This window comes from Odontesthes bonariensis, chromosome 16 (assembly GCF_027942865.1).
Source record: "Odontesthes bonariensis isolate fOdoBon6 chromosome 16, fOdoBon6.hap1, whole genome shotgun sequence".
Lineage (NCBI taxonomy): Eukaryota > Metazoa > Chordata > Actinopteri > Atheriniformes > Atherinopsidae > Odontesthes > Odontesthes bonariensis.
The window spans coordinates 27,635,981-27,652,454 of record NC_134521.1 but is presented as its reverse complement, the minus strand read 5'-3'; the positions used below and the strand labels follow the sequence as shown (position 1 = coordinate 27,652,454).

The 16,474-nt window shown below is 44.5% G+C and overlaps 1 protein-coding gene across 1 annotated transcript in view; it reads left to right on the top strand.

The window, feature by feature from the left end:
- Positions 1–16,474, top strand: part of nsg2 (neuronal vesicle trafficking associated 2) — a 52,213-nt gene that overhangs the window by 716 nt on the left and 35,023 nt on the right. Inside the window, exon 2 of the mRNA XM_075486743.1 lies at positions 112–282. Within this exon, the coding sequence (XP_075342858.1) occupies positions 154–282 (129 nt within the window). The 5' untranslated portion in view covers positions 112–153. The remainder of the gene's footprint in view (positions 1–111; positions 283–16,474) is intronic.

Here is a 16,474-nt window from a genome sequence, read left to right as displayed (position 1 = left end):
AGGTTGTTGCCTTAGATTTCCCCTCTACCCAAACGGCCCCATGTCTGTAAGGTTTGGTTCACTTGTGAAAATCCCTTTTTTTGAATATTTATCAAAGCTTCTTCTATTCAGGAGCAGTCTTGAGGGAAACAAAGGAATATATAAGGGTTGAAGATGGTGAAACTGGGGAGTAATCTTCAGGACAAAGGGGCCAAAGCTGTGAGCGTGGAGGATGGCTTTCAAAATGTGCCCCTCATCACTCCACTGGATGTTGGCAGCCTGCAGAGCCAAGCACCTGACAAGGTGAGAGACTGACACATGTACACCAGCACACAGCTGATGGGCAGAGAGACTTTCCCTGCGTGTTTGTGCATCCGTCTGCTTTTCTAAAGCTCCTTCTGCTGCTATTAACTCCGTGTTTTTCATCCACGCCATCCTTAAACCCTGTTTTGCAGAGTACCACCCTCCTAATTTTTTTTAATGCAAATACACACACACACACACACACACACACACACACGTGATGTTCCATTCACTCACACATTCATTCATCTCAGCTGTCTCTCAGCCATGTCCTTTGTTTTCCAGCTGAGATTAAGAGACAGATTTGGTGCCAGACAGACTGTCATTTATCATCCTGACATCCCATAGTGACTGCGCCGGAGCTCGTTAATCCAGTTACCATGGCGGCAAAGCAGAACCGCTTGGTGTATCTGTGGGGTTGGGACAGAGAGCCGCACTGATTGCACATTATGAAAATGAATGGAATGGGGCAATAGGCAAGCTCAACGCATCAAAAGCATCAAATGTGTCACAGTGTTTGGCACGTTTCTAAGCAACAGTCACTGACTGATCTTTTTATTTTTCACTTATTTGAATACGCGTGTCCACTCTGAGCTGCTGATCCGCTTATTGAAGAGCTGCAGAAGGAAATGAGGTTATGTCTTTCAAGACAAACGGCTGTAAAAGACTGTAAGAGAGGGATGAACCTGATTCTGAGGCTGCCTTCCAAAACTTTCTGCTTGCTGTTTATCTGCTGTTTACCAGCTGTTTACCAGTTGTTTACCAGCTGTTTACCAGTTTTCAGACCAAAAAAAAAGGCTCTAAAACTCCACACCACGCTATCTCCTCAGCATCAAGTGGCATTCATGGAAAGTTTACAAGCTAGTTAGAGTACTGCAGCATTTAGCAGATAAAGCTGGAATTAGGAGCATGAAAATGTTTGGGTTAAACAGCCCAAGTGAGTGAAACATCAGTTGATTAAATGGATCTACTAAAGATAAAGATGAAATGTTGTTTTCATCATTTCCAAGCAACATTGCTGTATTGTTTTTGTTTTGTAAACTCTTAAAGAGGAAACAGGAAAGGGGCCCCATGCAAAAAAATGCAAAAATAGTTGATGTCCATACAGCAGAGGGCTTTAAAGGGATAGTTCGCCTCTTTTGACATGACGCTGTATGACATCCATACTAGCAATATTATTTATGAACATTTTCTTACCTCCTGCTGCGTCCTGTGAGCCGAGTTCCAGCCTCGTTTTGGCTTTGACGAAGGTAGTCTTACTTCATATCACTGCGTGCTGCCGACAGCTACGCCTGTTACAGTGTTTGCTGCTCGGTCTGCACTTCGGTCTGCAAGGTCTACACAGCAGGCAGTGATACGAAGGGAGAGAAAATGGCGCCAAGCGATTGTGAGGTCTGACTTTTTCCTGGAGAACGATTTTGTGATGCAAATGTATTACTCTTTTGAACGCATGTTGTTTTGAGAAGCAAAATGCTTTATTTTTGCGGCCCCTGCCAACTAGCCAGACTACCTTCGTCCACGCCAAAACGAGGCCGGAACTCGGCTCACAGGACGCAGCGGGGGGGTAAGTCAATGTTCATAAATGATATTCCTAAAAGAGGCGAACTATCCCTTTAAGAAGACAGCAGAGTGATTTTCTCTCACTTTCTGATGAATGTTAACAGAAACTGTGCTGGTAAAGGTGAGATCTGAACTATCAGATTTCAGAAATATCCGCTTGTGTGATTGCCAACAGCTGGTCTGAAACCCTGTTTGAATGCAGAATGATTTCAGAAAGAATTAGCTGTGTGGTGGTGCATGGTTCCACTGCAGGGAGATTAAGACATTCATGGAAGAGTCATCCCAGGAAAGCCTTCCCTGTGTCCTCATTAAAGCATTCAGAGACAGAGGTTCCAGTGCCGGTCTTTCCTTTAGGCAACATGTAGGGCTCCGGGTAGAGGATGGAGTGCTCTGGCAGTCCTTAATTAGCATAGAAACAAAATGGTAAAAATGGTAAGGTGCCCAGCAGTGAAAATCACCAACAGAAAGAGAAGAGGTGAAATTAAAATAATGGCTGGCGTCGGTTTAGTCCGGCCTTCCGGCAAAATGTGAAATAATAACCAACGGAAAACTTTGTATTCATGCTGATGAATTCTGCTATTTTCTTTCAAGCCATCGAGCACAACAATCAAATAAAGGATTTCCATATGACATCTGTTTTTTTTGTGTCAGATACATCTTGCTTTAAAAGCAGAAGGAACCAGAGAGTGAATATCAATGATGCGTAAAGATAGTTGGAAACATCAATGGCTGCTACAGAATTCAGAAGTCAGTTCTTCGGCTTGACAGTCGTGTGTCTTACCCCCACGACCCATCCGACATCCACATGCAGAATCTGTCAGCTGTTAAATGTGATGGAACCTTTTGTGAGGATTCCATGACATGAAGTGACAATCTGTTCCTCTTTCCAATCCATTCGCAAGGAAAACGTGGGGGAAATGTGACTGGAGACACAACGTGAATCATTCAGTTTCTGTGATTATTTCACATTTACTGGTGAGACTGGGTTGTTTATTCCTGGATATTCATGATAATTACTTCCGTTGGTAACATTAATCCAGGTAATCTCTGGTGACTTTGCTCTAAAGTAGAAAGAAGTTATTAATATGAAAACAGAATATCTGTTGGTGCATTTCACAGCTCCTTTTATCATTTCAGACGTGTCTCTGAAATGCAAAGATCTTTATCACAACTTAACAATAAATCATTCAGTATCAGTTGAACTTCTTTATAGATAAAATGTGCCATGCAGATATGTGTTTTATACTTGAGTTTTAATGTCACAGCTAAGATCAGCAAATTTCATGTGATCAGATTGAAGTTTAAAAACATGAATATCCTGAGACACAACTCTGAAAAGCTCTGCGTCATTAAGTATTTTAATTATGTACACAGTCATTTTAAATGATTCTTTATTGCATGTTCGTATTCTATAATCTCTTTAAAGATCTCTTATATTTAGTTATCGGTTCTGTCATTTTATCAGCCTTCACTAAATAATTCATTACAATACATTGATCAGATCTTTGGGATTTCATGGGGTGTCAGTAATGAGGTATGCTTTGAGCTCCATATGGGCTTTAAACTGGCACTGGTCAGCACTTTGCAAATGTAAATTGAAACCGATCAGATGCAATTTAAAAAAAACTCTAAAAGACTGTCCCATGTACTGAAGACATTCAAGATTGCACTTTTAGGCAAATATAATGCAAAAATGCAGCAAAGCTGCATTATAGTTTTATGAAAAGAACACCTCTCCAAATGTAGGAAAAGGAGAGCAGGATTTAATGGGCCAGTCATGCTTTGGGCTTGTGTTGCATGGGGAATGTGTCACTGGTAGAGGGCACAATGGACCAGAAGTCAGCTCTTGGCCCCGTTAGCTTGCACACGAGTTCCTGGCAGGTCACTCTGTTTGGAGATCTCGGCTCGTTCATTAGCTGGCTTAGAGCTTATGGGTACTTGGTAAAACTTGCTTTGCTAGCTTCGGGGTCCCGTGGCTCTGGAGTTCCCCATTTTCCTGGCTGAGAGCGAGCTGAACGATTGCTCAGTGATGAACTCGGCAACAAGTGTGGCTCTTCAGAGCTGTGGGGGTCCCTCAGCTAGCTTAGTTCCCAGCTGAGCAATTGGAAAAGGCACGTCAGCTATCTTTTGAGCTAAGTGGCCCTCAGTCTTGTTTTTGTGGTGGCACCAACTCGGCACCCCACAAGTAGTTTGGATTGGTTTCGGAAAATATTCTGCGCTGAATATTTGTGCTGTCCGACCTCTCCTCGCTGAGGATTTAGGTGGTGCTCTGGAGACTCAGAGCAGAAATCTTTAGCCATAGCATTGTTTGCTCATGATATGCCTCGTTATAAATGGAAAAAAACCTAAACTAAACAAATACACCCATTTATATTTTACTCTGGTCAAAACTAGAGAGGGGATTAAAGAGTGCTAAAAGTCTAATTGAGCTATTTGAAAAAAAATAAATGTTATAGGAGCATTTTTAAGGTGTTTTTTAGGGATTTAACTGCTACTTTTGTATTTAGGCTACTTAAGTCATTTTATTTTGAGGATAATCCTAAAACAAGCATCCGTTTGCAGTTGCTGCCGGCAGAAACTCACAGCACAGCCTGAAGCCACATGTATATTCTGCTGAGTGAGGCACAGCCTCTTTCCTTCTCACATACCTGTTCAATGACTAGTCTTTCACTGCACTTAGACACAGACACCTCTGCTTTCATTTGAATCAACGGTTGGGGGCATTTTAGGAGTTTGTGTGCACAACACAGGCTTGTGTATTCATCCATGTGTGTGTGTGAGTGACACGTCAGTTATGGCAGCTGCCAGTTTGTGATACGGCACAAGTAGAGTTGTCAGTCTTTTCCGGCTGATTAGATTCGCCCCATTAGATTAAAGAACATTGTTACATACTGTAGCGGCCACTGTTTAAGATTATAGTGTGCAAACATTACGCATGTATGTGACCATGGGACTGTTTCCCTGACCGAGCAGACTCTGAGACGACTATAAGCCCCCATTCAATGAAGTATTGTTGTTAAATTATTAAAAGAAAAGAGAACAGAGACAATAGCTTGGTATTTCTTTAGCTATCTGTGATATTTCATACGCCTCAGGAGATTGTTGTTGCTCGCTGCTACAGATCCATGCTCCATATTCCTGTGGGGCACCGTGGGAGTTGGAAAAGTCAGTTTGCTGCTAAGTCTTTGACAAAGTTGTAAATGTGAGAATTTGTCTTCCTGATAGGTGATCCGTGAATGCAGCACAGGCAAAAAGATAATTAAATCTGTAATTAGGAAAAGTGGAAAGGGTGATGATGATGGCATCGGTAAGCAGAAATGTGAAAACTAAAGTACAGCCCTCCTCCAACAGCTCTCCCTTATTCAATCTCTGCCCTTCACCTCTTCCACCAGATGCACATGTGCTGATTAAAAAAAAAAAAAAATTCATGAAATTTGCAAATGAAAAAGACCATAACGATTGTCTTAAGCCGATCAAGTTTCATGATTATATTAGTTTCAGTTATACTTATTATCTTTATATAGCATGACCTTTATAGCCATGTTTCTGGTTGCCTTGGTAACATGTAAGCACAACACATTACACTGTAACTTGGTCATTTCCTGATTGAATTTAGGTAATAACATCAATTTGTTAGGAGTAGAAATAAGGTCTGCATGAGCGGGGTTAGAAAACAACCACGTTTCAAGCTGAACAACACTCTTTTAATGTTGAAATACAAATTCACCACACAGCACTGCATCCTTTACTTTGTCTGTAATCGAGCCCATTATTCTGTCCTTCAGAGATAGTCTGCAGGAGTATTTTGTCAGGTTGGTGTGTAGGGAAGGTAGTAGGGCCCGACCGATATGGTTTTTTCAGGGCCGATACCGATACCGATAATTATGGAAATGGGAGGCCGATAACCGATATGTGCAATAGAAACATTATTCACGATAAATTAAAAATAGCACACATTGACACAAACGTTCATATCCATTAAGTCTTTTTAATTGTAAAAATGAAAAGTGCAGGGAGCTGCCAGCAGCATTTGTAAAATAAAGCCAAACATAACTTAGAATAAAACGGGAAATAAAATAATAATATAAATTCATAATTATCAATAAAAAAAGAAATCACTCCCTGCTATAAGAATACTTGAATATATCCTATTTTTATATTAAGAAGTAATAGAAAATGAACTGACTGAGAACTAAAAATCAAGTGTAGGGAGCTGCTTATAGCATTTTCAAACAGTAAAATAAACATAAACATCCCTGTACAACTTTACAATGAACCATCTACATTAGGATGCTTTAATGTCTGGACAAACTCCCTACAGATTGGCCAACTGCCAGCACTTTGATATCACACCGGTCGTGTTTAAATGGTCAAAGGGCTTAGCAACGCATAATAAAGTAACTAATAGGCTAAACGTGCAATGTGCCTTTAGGGCCTGAGTCGCGTTGCGTACGGCTTCATTAAGTTGTTCACCTAACACCATGGTTGTTAGCGCAAGCCTGCTAGCTACTAGGTGGTGTGACAGCCTGTCTGGCTACCCGCAACAAGATGTTACTCCAGATGTTTGAAACGCAGCGACTGGCCAAAACTTAATTCTATTAAAGTTAATTATAAGGGACATTACGACCAATCACCGTTGGTTCTAACGTGCTGGGTAACCAGTTGTTACGGAACAAGATAGGCTCTCACACCGGCAGGCTACCAAGTAGCTAGCAGGCTTGCACTAACAAATGGTTAGTCTCAGGAACAAACACGTTTTATTTGGTCTTCATTGACCATGGCTTTCAGTCCACCTTTCGTGTAGAACTACAGACACGTTCACGTTTCCATGTGGGGGTTTAAAAAATATTGTACACTATGCTGAGACTGCTTTATGGACAACCGTTTCAGTGAGGAGTATTCGCTGTCATTTAGCTCCTTACGTGAGCTAAAGGTTTGCGTCGTTACACAGATCCAATGGACCATTTTCACTAGTTGTATACACTAATAAAGACGTTGTGGTGTCGTGCTTTTGCAACGTTGGTGTGTTTGTGACTTATTGCAGGGGATAAGGCTTTGTATATGCTTACCTTGAAGGGAGTTTGTTCTCTCTGCTTCAAGTTAGTACTGCCACCACCGTGGCCCAATTTGCGCCACGGGCGCCTTGAAACCGCTCACAGCGTTCAGAAGCCACCCCGCCCCCAACTTGCGCCAAGGCCGCCTTGAAACCGTTCGCAGCCTTGCGTGTTGATTGGTTGTATTCCGTGTGCCAAACAAATCAGATGCTGTGACGGGCGGGGCAATACTCATGAGCTCAAAGTGGCGAGAGCGAGAGCAGAAGACGTGTTCAGAACGAAACGGCTGCAAAATTGGTTGTGAAAATTATATAAACTTATCGGTGGAAATTTATGGAAAGTATGGCCGATGCCGATATCCCCAAAATGCTAAATATCGGCCCGATATATCGGTGGGGCCGATAATCGGTCGGGCCTTAGAAGGTAGGACACGGATGCAGACTTAAAAAAAAAAAGGCTTGGTTTATTAAAGCAAAAACAAACAAAGTTTAAACGAAAGGCGCGGCTTAGCCGGATTCAAAAAACAAACGGTGACAAACTAAACAAAGAACTAGAAATGGCATGGAATAAATAAATAAATACTTAGCTACATGCGCGTAATTTGCACGGGGGTTACGGGGGTCATGACCCCCTCAAAAATCAGATCCAGCTAATATAACCCCCCCAATATCATCAAATCAAATCATCAAAAAATATCATAAAATTCTGAATGAATAATTTTTGTTTTTTTTCTTTATCCATTCATTTCATTTCAAGATAGTATCATGTTTTAAATAATCTGTAATGTAACCCCCCCCAAACCGACTACTTGGTATTACCCAACCCACTTTCTCTACCGAAAGTTTGTTTAGGCTATGCGCAGCCGCTGGTGAGAGGTGCCAGAGGGTGCTAGGGATCACTGTGTAGAACCAATGTCACTGAACTGTATCTTAAGTTGCTGTTTGCTCCAATACAGTCACGGTTTTGGGGTTTGTTGTGCTAAGAGGTGGATTAACGAGAGTTAAATTGATGGAAAAGGGCTGTGACAGCTGCTCAGAAAGTTCACAAAGCTAGTGCAAAAATCTTGAATGTTGTCTTGCACATACCAAGACGTTCACCTCATGTGTTCCTTATATGTGATCCTGCAAGGCGAAACCAGTCGCTTTGGTCAAATTTACAAAACTAAGTTATTGTGCTCACACGAACGGCCATAAACTAAGCTTTCCAACGATATGTATATTGAGGCTATTGCTATCGCTAAGATAACTGCATCCAAAGTTGGCATGGTTCTCCTGTCAGGATAATGCTAGAAGAGGAGAAAATCACCTTTTTAAGCGGCGTTGACAACTGGAATGACTGCTAATGTGTTAAATCTTCACCGGGCTTAACAGTCAAAACATATGTTTTTCCGTGAAATTTGTTCAACCCGCCCAGTTTTCCAGTCGTTTCAGTAATATATTGTGGTCAACTGTATCAAATGCAGCTCTGAGATCTAGTAAAACTAAGACTGACATTTCTCCACCGTCTGTATTCAGACATATGTTGTTAAACTCTTTGTCAGAGCAGTCTCAGTGCTGTGGTTCTGTCTAAAACCTGACTGGAAGGTGTCATAGCAGTTATTTTGTTATAAAAAGTAATTAAGCTGTTGAAAAAACGCTTTTTCAATGATCTTACTTAAAAATGGGAAATTTGAGATGGGCCTGTAGTTGTTCATTTGTGTCTTGTCAAGATTGTCCTTTTTCAGCAGAGGTTTGATTACAGCTGTTTTTAGTGGCTCTGGAAACACACCCGACATTAAAGACAAGTTCACCATCAGTAACAGGTCTTACTCCTGTAGTATTATTATTATTAATTTATAGCAATCTTAATGTGATAGTAAGTGGGCAATATGTGAAATCAGTTCAGAATAAAGGTGCAAGCTGCACTCCAGTGTGCCACTCTGTATTGTGTGATGTATCAAGAGTTGCCATCCATCCATCCATCCATTATCTTCCGCTGGTCCGGGGATCGGGTCGCGGGGGCAGCAGCTTGAGCAAAGAGACCCAGACGTCCCTGTCCCCGGCCACTTCCTCCAGCTCTTCTGGGGGGACCCCGAGGCGTTCCCAGGCCAGCCGAGAGACATAGTCTCTCCAACGTGTCCTGGGTCTTCCCCGGGGCCTCCTCCCAGTGGGACGGGCCCGGAACACCTCACCGGGGAGGCGTCCAGGAGGCATTCTCACCAGATGCCCGAGCCACCTCATCTGACTCCTCTCGATGCGGAGGAGCAGCGGTTCTACTCCGAGCCCCTCCCGGATGACCGAGCTTCTCACCCTATCTCTAAGGGAGAGCCCAGACACCCTGCGGAGGAAACTCATTTCGGCCGCTTGTATTCGCGATCTCGTTCTTTCGGTCACTACCCACAGCTCGTGACCATAGGTGAGGGTAGGAACATAGATTGACCGGTAAATCGAGAGCTTCGCCTTCTGGCTCAGCTCCTTCTTCACCACGACGGGCCGGTGCAGAGCCCACATCACTGCAGACGCCGCACCAATCCGTCTGTCAATCTCCTGTTCCATTCGTCCCTCACTCGTGAACAAGACCCCGAGATACTTGAACTCCTCCACTTGGGGAAGGATCTCATTCCCGACCCGAAGAGAGCATTCCACCCTTTTCCGGCTGAAGACCATGGTCTCAGATTTGGAGGTGTTGATGGTCATCCCAGCCGCTTCACACTCGGCTGCGAACCGCTCCAGTGAGAGCTGAAGGTCACGTCCTGACGACGCCAACAGAACCAAATCGTCCGCAAAAAGCAGAGACCCGATTCTGAGGTCGCCAAACCGGACCCCCTCAACGCCCTGGCTGCGCCTAGAAATTCTGTCCATAAAAATTATGAACAGAATCGGTGACAAAGGGCAGCCCTGACGGAGTCCAACCCTCACAGGAAACATGTCCGACTTACTGCCGGCAATGCGGACCAAACTCTGACACCGGTCATACAGAGACCGAACAGCCCATATCAAGGAGTCCGGCACTCCATACTCCCGGAGCACCCCCCACAAGAGTCCCCGAGGGACACGGTCGAACGCCTTCTCCAAGTCCACAAAACACATGTAGACCGGTTGGGCGAACTCCCATGCACCCTCCAGGATCCTGCGGAGGGTATAGAGCTGGTCCACTGTTCCACGGCCAGGACGAAAACCACACTGCACCTCCTGAATCCGAGATTCGACTATCCGGCGGATCCTCCTCTCCAGTACCCCCGAAAAGACCTTACCAGGGAGGCTGAGGAGTGTGATCCCCCTATAGTTGGAACACACCCTCCGGTCCCCCTTTTTAAAGAGGGGGACCACCACCCCGATCTGCCAGTCCAGAGGCACTGCCCCCGATGTCCACGCGATGCTGCAGAGGCGTGTCAACCAAGACAGCCCTACAACATCCAGAGCCTTGAGGAACTCAGGACGGACCTCATCCACCCCCGGGGCCTTGCCACCGAGGAGTTTTTTGACCACCTCGGCAACCTCAGCCCCAGAAATGGGAGGTCCCACGTCCGAGCTCCCCAACTCTGCTTCCTCATCGGAAGGCGTGTCGGTAGGATTGAGGAGGCCCTCGAAGTACTCCCCCCACCGACTCACGACGTCCCTAGTTGAAGTCAGCAGAGCCCCGCCCTCACCATACACGGTGTTGACGATGCACCGCTTCCCCCCCCTGAGCCGCCGGATGGTGGACCAGAATCTCCTCGAGGCCGTCCGGAAATCGTTCTCCATGGCCTCCCCGAACTCCTCCCAAGCCCGAGTTTTTGCCTCAGCAACCGCCGAGGCTGCGTTCCGCTTGGCCTGTCGGTACCCATCAGCTGCTTCCAGAGTCCCACTGGCCAAAAAGGCCCGATAGGACTCCTTCTTCAGCTTGACGGCCTCCCTCACCACTGGGGTCCACCAGCGGGTTCGGGGATTGCCGCCACGACAGGCACCGACCACCTTGTGGCCACAGCTCCGGTCGGCCGCCTCAACAATGGAGGCACGGAACATGGCCCATTCGGGCTCAATGTCCCCCACCTCCCCCGGGACATGGTTGAAGCTCTGCCGGAGGTGGGAGTTGAAACTCCTCCTTACAGGGGATTCCGCCAGCCGTTCCCAGCAGACCCTCACAATACGTTTGGGCCTGCCAGGTCTGACCGGCTTCCTCCCCCACCAGCGGAGCCAACTCACCACCAGGTGGTGATCAGTTGACAGCTCCGCCCCTCTCTTCACCCGAGTGTCCAGGACATACGGCCGCAAGTCCGATGATACGACTACAAAGTCGATCATCGAGCTGCGGCCTAGGGTGTCCTGGTGCCAAGTGCACATATGGACACCCTTATGCCTGAACATGGTGTTCGTTATGGACAATCCGTGACGAGCACAGAAGTCCAACAACAAAACACCACTCTGATTCAGATCGGGGGGGCCGTTCCTCCCAATCACGCCCCTCCAGGTCTCACTGTCATTGCCCACGTGAGCATTGAAGTCCCCCAGCAGGACGAGGGAGTCTCCCGGAGGAGCACTCTCTAGTGCCTCCTCCAGGGACTCCAAAAAGGGTGGGTACTCTGAACTGCCGTTCGGTGCATAAGCACAAACAACAGTCAGGACCCGTCCCCCCACCCTAAGGCGGAGGGAGGCTACCCTCTCGTCTACCGGGGTAAACCCCAATGTACAGGCGCACAGCTGGGGGGCGATAAGTATGCCCACACCTGCTTTACGCCTCTCACCGCGGGCAACTCCAGAGTGGAAGAGAGTCCAACCCCTCTCGAGGAGGCTGGTTCCGGAGCCCAAGCCATGCGTCGAGGTGAGTCCGACTATATCTAGCCGGAACCGCTCAGCCTCGCGCACCAGCTCAGGCTCCTTCCCCAGCAGAGAGGTGACGTTCCACGTCCCAAGAGCCAGCTTCAGTAGCCGAGGATCAGACCGCCAAGGTCCCCGCCTTCGGCTGCCGCCCAGCTCACATTGCACCCGACCCCCATGGCCCCTCCCACGGGTGGTGAGCCCGTAGGAAGGGGGACCCGTGTCGTTTCTTCGGGCTGTGCCCGACCGAGCCCCACGGGCACAGACCCGGCCACCAGGCGCTCGCCGGCGGGCCCCACCCCTGGGCCTGGCTCCAGGGGGAGGCCCCGGTGACCCGCGTCCGGGCAAGGGAACACGGTGTCCATAAATATTATTCATCATAGGGGTCTTGTGAGCTGTTCTTTGTCTGGTCCCTCATCTAGGATCTGTTTGCCATGGGTGACCCTACCAGGGGCTTAAAGCCCCAGACAACATAGCTCCCAGACTCATTGGGGCACGCAAACCCCCCCACCACGATAAGGTGACAGCTCAAGGGGGAGTATCGAGAGTTGCATTGTGCATAATACATTTGCTGCATGTAGGTGCCAATACAGTGATGAAATTGATTAATCTTTAAGTTCTTGTCAGCTGCCACTGTTGGCTAGTGCTTAAACACTGAATTTAACTACTGTGTCGTCATTGCATAACTAGTCAAGTGAACAGCTGCATTTACGTTAAGTAGCCTAAATCAGTAAAAGTATCACAATGTATTTCTAACACAGGAATGGCAAATTAGCAAGGAAGAAAATGATTAAATAAATAGATAAATAAATAAATATGCCGCGAGTTTAACCCCCCCAATCGTAGACCCAAAGTTACGCCCTTGCTTAGCTAGGCAAACGAGGAACATGGAACAAACTGGTATCATGGCATGGCGGGCAGGTAAGTAAGACAAATATCGCAAAGATCTGGCAAACTGAGAGGGGGGACTGGAAACTAAATAGGGACTTTGAGTGATTGGAGAGTGAGTGTAGCTGAGGGGAAAAACACAGGTGAAGTGAGTGAAACTAATGAACTGGTAAGTGAAGGGAAACTAAAACATGGCAAAACTAAAAACTAAACATGGACTGTAAAACTAAGACATGATCTAAGAACCAAAACATAACCTAAAACATAAAACTTAAAACATAAGTCCTGTGGCGTGACATATTTTGCTTGGCTTTTTATGTCATTTAAAGATACTTCACAAAGTAATTCCTATTCAAAGTTAGAATCTTTAAAGCTGCAATAACTGATTTTTGTAATCATTTAGGTGCAGCAGAAACAAAATGTATACCTAAAAGTGTTTCTCATTTCCCAATCCACTGTTATAAAGCCAACATTATCCATCATAAATCCAATGTTCCGTCCTAATTAGTTTCTGCTTTTGGGGCTCTTTCGCCTCCTATTCTCACCAGCTACTTACTAACTTCACTGTGTGCAGCTTAGCAGGTTTTTATCATTTTCCCTGGAAATGGCTGCTTGCTGAAGCAGGAAGCAACACCGAATCTTTGAAAGTGGACTTGTACAGTAAAGCTGTGGGTCGCACAGCACAGCACTGAACTGAGACTTGTAATAAAACTCTGGATAAAGGAATAAAGTCGCGTGGAGCAGAACGGTCTCCACATTTCTCAGTACTGGTAGCTGGTGTCACATTGTTTGGTTATTTTTACAGTGTTATTTTAGAGATTCAATTTACAGCTCCTTTACACACAACAGCAGTGTTGTGTAGTAGGAAAACATCTGAAACTATTTACTCCAAGGAAATCTGTGGGATTAAAACCCTCTGTAATCTTAAGGTTGTTTGTGCCACATGCCTCACCCAGAAAGAGTTCAGTGTTGGTCAGCTTTAGTCTGATCTGAGACCATTTTTTTTTTTTTTTTTATTCTTCAAAGCTAAAGTGATGCTTACTGGCCTGATGATCAAACTCGCACCCCAGATCATCCGTGCTCCTTTGAGCAGCTTTTCAAACACAACCCCAGCTGTTTTTCGCCCTGATCCTGCCTGATGACTGTGTGACCTCCCGGACTGCAGGGTTTCACAGAGATGTCTGCAGGGGCGGGTGAAGTTTCAGTGGGGTTTACGGAGATGGAGTTTACAGTTTACAGAGATGGAGTTTACAGTTTACAGTGATGGAGTTTACAGTTTACAGAGATGGAGTTTACAGTGATGGAGTTTACAGTTTACAGTTTACAGTGATGGAGTTTACAGTGATGAGTTTACAGTTTACAGAGATGGAGTTTACAGTTTACAGTGATGGAGTTTACAGTTTACAGTGATGGAGTTTACAGTTTACAGTGATGAGTTTACAGTTTACAGAGATGAAGTTTACAGTTTACAGTGATGGAGTTTACAGTTTACAGAGATGGAGTTTACAGTTTACAGTGATGGAGTTTACAGTTTACAGAGATGGAGTTTACAGTTTACAGTGATGAGTTTACAGTTTACAGAGATGGAGTTTACAGTGATGAGTTTACAGTTTACAGAGATGAAGTTTACAGTTTACAGTGATGGAGTTTACAGTTTACAGAGATGGAGTTTACAGTTTACAGTGATGGAGTTTACAGTTTACAGTGATGGAGTTTACAGTGATGAGTTTACAGTTCACAGAGATGAAGTTTACAGTTTACAGAGATGGAGTTTACAGTTTACAGAGATGAAGTTTACAGTTTACAGTGATGGAGTTTACAGTTTACAGTGATGGAGTTTACAGTTTACAGAGATGGAGTTTACAGTTTAGAGTGATGGAGTTTACAGTTTAGAGTGATAGAGTTTACAGTTTACAGTGATGGAGTTTACGGTTTACAGTGATGGAGTTTACGGTTTACAGAGATGGAGTTTACTGTTTACAGAGATGGAGTTTACAGTTTACAGAGATGGAGTTTACAGTTTACAGTGATGGAGTTTACAGTTTACAGAGATGGAGTTTACAGTTTACAGAGATGGAGTTTACAGTTTACATTGATGGAGTTTACAGTTTAGAGTGATGGAGTTTACAGTTTACAGAGATGGAGTTTACAGTTTACAGTGATGTAGTTTACAATATACAGTGATGGAGTTTACAGTTTACAGAGATGGAGTTTACAGTTTACAGTGATGGAGTTTACAGTTTACAGAGATGGAGTTTACAGTTTACAGTGATGGAGTTTACGGTTTACAGTGATGGAGTTTACAGTTTACAGAGATGGAGTTTACAGTTTACAGAGATGGAGTTTATTATTCTCACACTCCAGCGATCTGCTGATTATTTTTCTATCTAATTGATTGCTTGGTCAAAATCAGAAAATAGTTTGATAGATCCATCAAGTAAACCCAGATTCAAAACAAATAGCTTCAATATTTTTCCTGACTGAACTCCAAAAACATTCAATTCAATGTTACATAAAAGCAAGACAAGCAAGTCCTCCCAACAGAGTGAGCAGCATAGACCAGGGTTATAGAGACCAACCAGACCAATGAGCATGCTTTGACCATGAGATTTCAAAATCCAGAGCCAGTGCAGCATCTATTCTGCTCAGTTCTGGAGAGAATAATGAGCCCAGCAAAGAGTTGGTACTGCTGTTGCACCAGTTTCTCCGTGCTAGTGCCAGTACTTTAGTGGTCGAAACAGAAAGAACTGGCTCTGGGTTAGGCTCTGGCTTTGGTGGAAAAACCCCTTTGGAGCCATATCAGAATCGGCTCCAGCCCTGAACCAGCACTGGAGATGGCATATATCCACCATTTCTAAAAACCTTAACCGACCACATTTCAGCTTGCCAACTCTTCTAAATAAATGTGGCAAACTGCAACAAACGAAAATACATATACATTTTTTAATTAATGTCAAATAGACATGCATCTTGTGCCATTAGTTGTTGCATTTAGGTTTCTCTTTAATACTATCACTGCCACTCAGGGCTTCAGCAGGCCATATGCTTTGTAATCCAGTCGTGTTATCTGTTGGTTAGACACGTGACTTTCTGTCCTGCTCCTCAGATTTCTCCTGCTTTTTATCCCGGCTTTGTAAACAGTGACTTATTCACATCTCTGGTGGGAATGCAAATAGCTTCTCTTTTTAATTTGATTAACAGAGGATCAGCTGTGACACCCTGAGAGACCCACAGTTTTCAGGCTTGCTAAAGCATTGAGCACTGCGGTTGTGGCTTTTTAAAATGGCATCAAGCATTCATTTTTCAAGCAGGCATTACCAGTATTTTATATGAACAAATTATACAAATCACTGTATGTATATAATATGCTATGGCATAAAACTTCAGAGGAATAGATTGTTGAATAAAGCAGAAACCACAATGAATTCACGAGTTGGCTTTAAATGAGCGATGCTGCTGTGTAAAAGCAACAAGGTAACTGCATGCAAAATATCAAATAGAAAGATTATAATGTGCCAGTGTTGAATTCTCTGATTGTGTGAATCCACATCTTTGGATTTGCAACTGAATACAAAAGGCGAAATCTTTTATTAAAGCAAAATTTCAGAACCTTCATATCTTTCACATTAATCATGCATTACTATCAGGGATTCATGCGACTGGTACCAAATCCATTCACAGCATGAAAACATCCGAAAATATTTCGTTCAAGCTCTTATCAAAGCAAAGCAGCAGCAAGACTCAGATGTATTTGTGCTGAGTATCTACAGGACCGTCTGTAATTCCAGTCAATCAAATATGCAAACACCACAAGAGGAGCTGATTAAACATTAATCATCTTGATTAAATCATCTCTTCATCCGGTTTGAACTTGTGTCATACAACTGCAAAGGGGATTGGTCCCTTCTCTCCCTT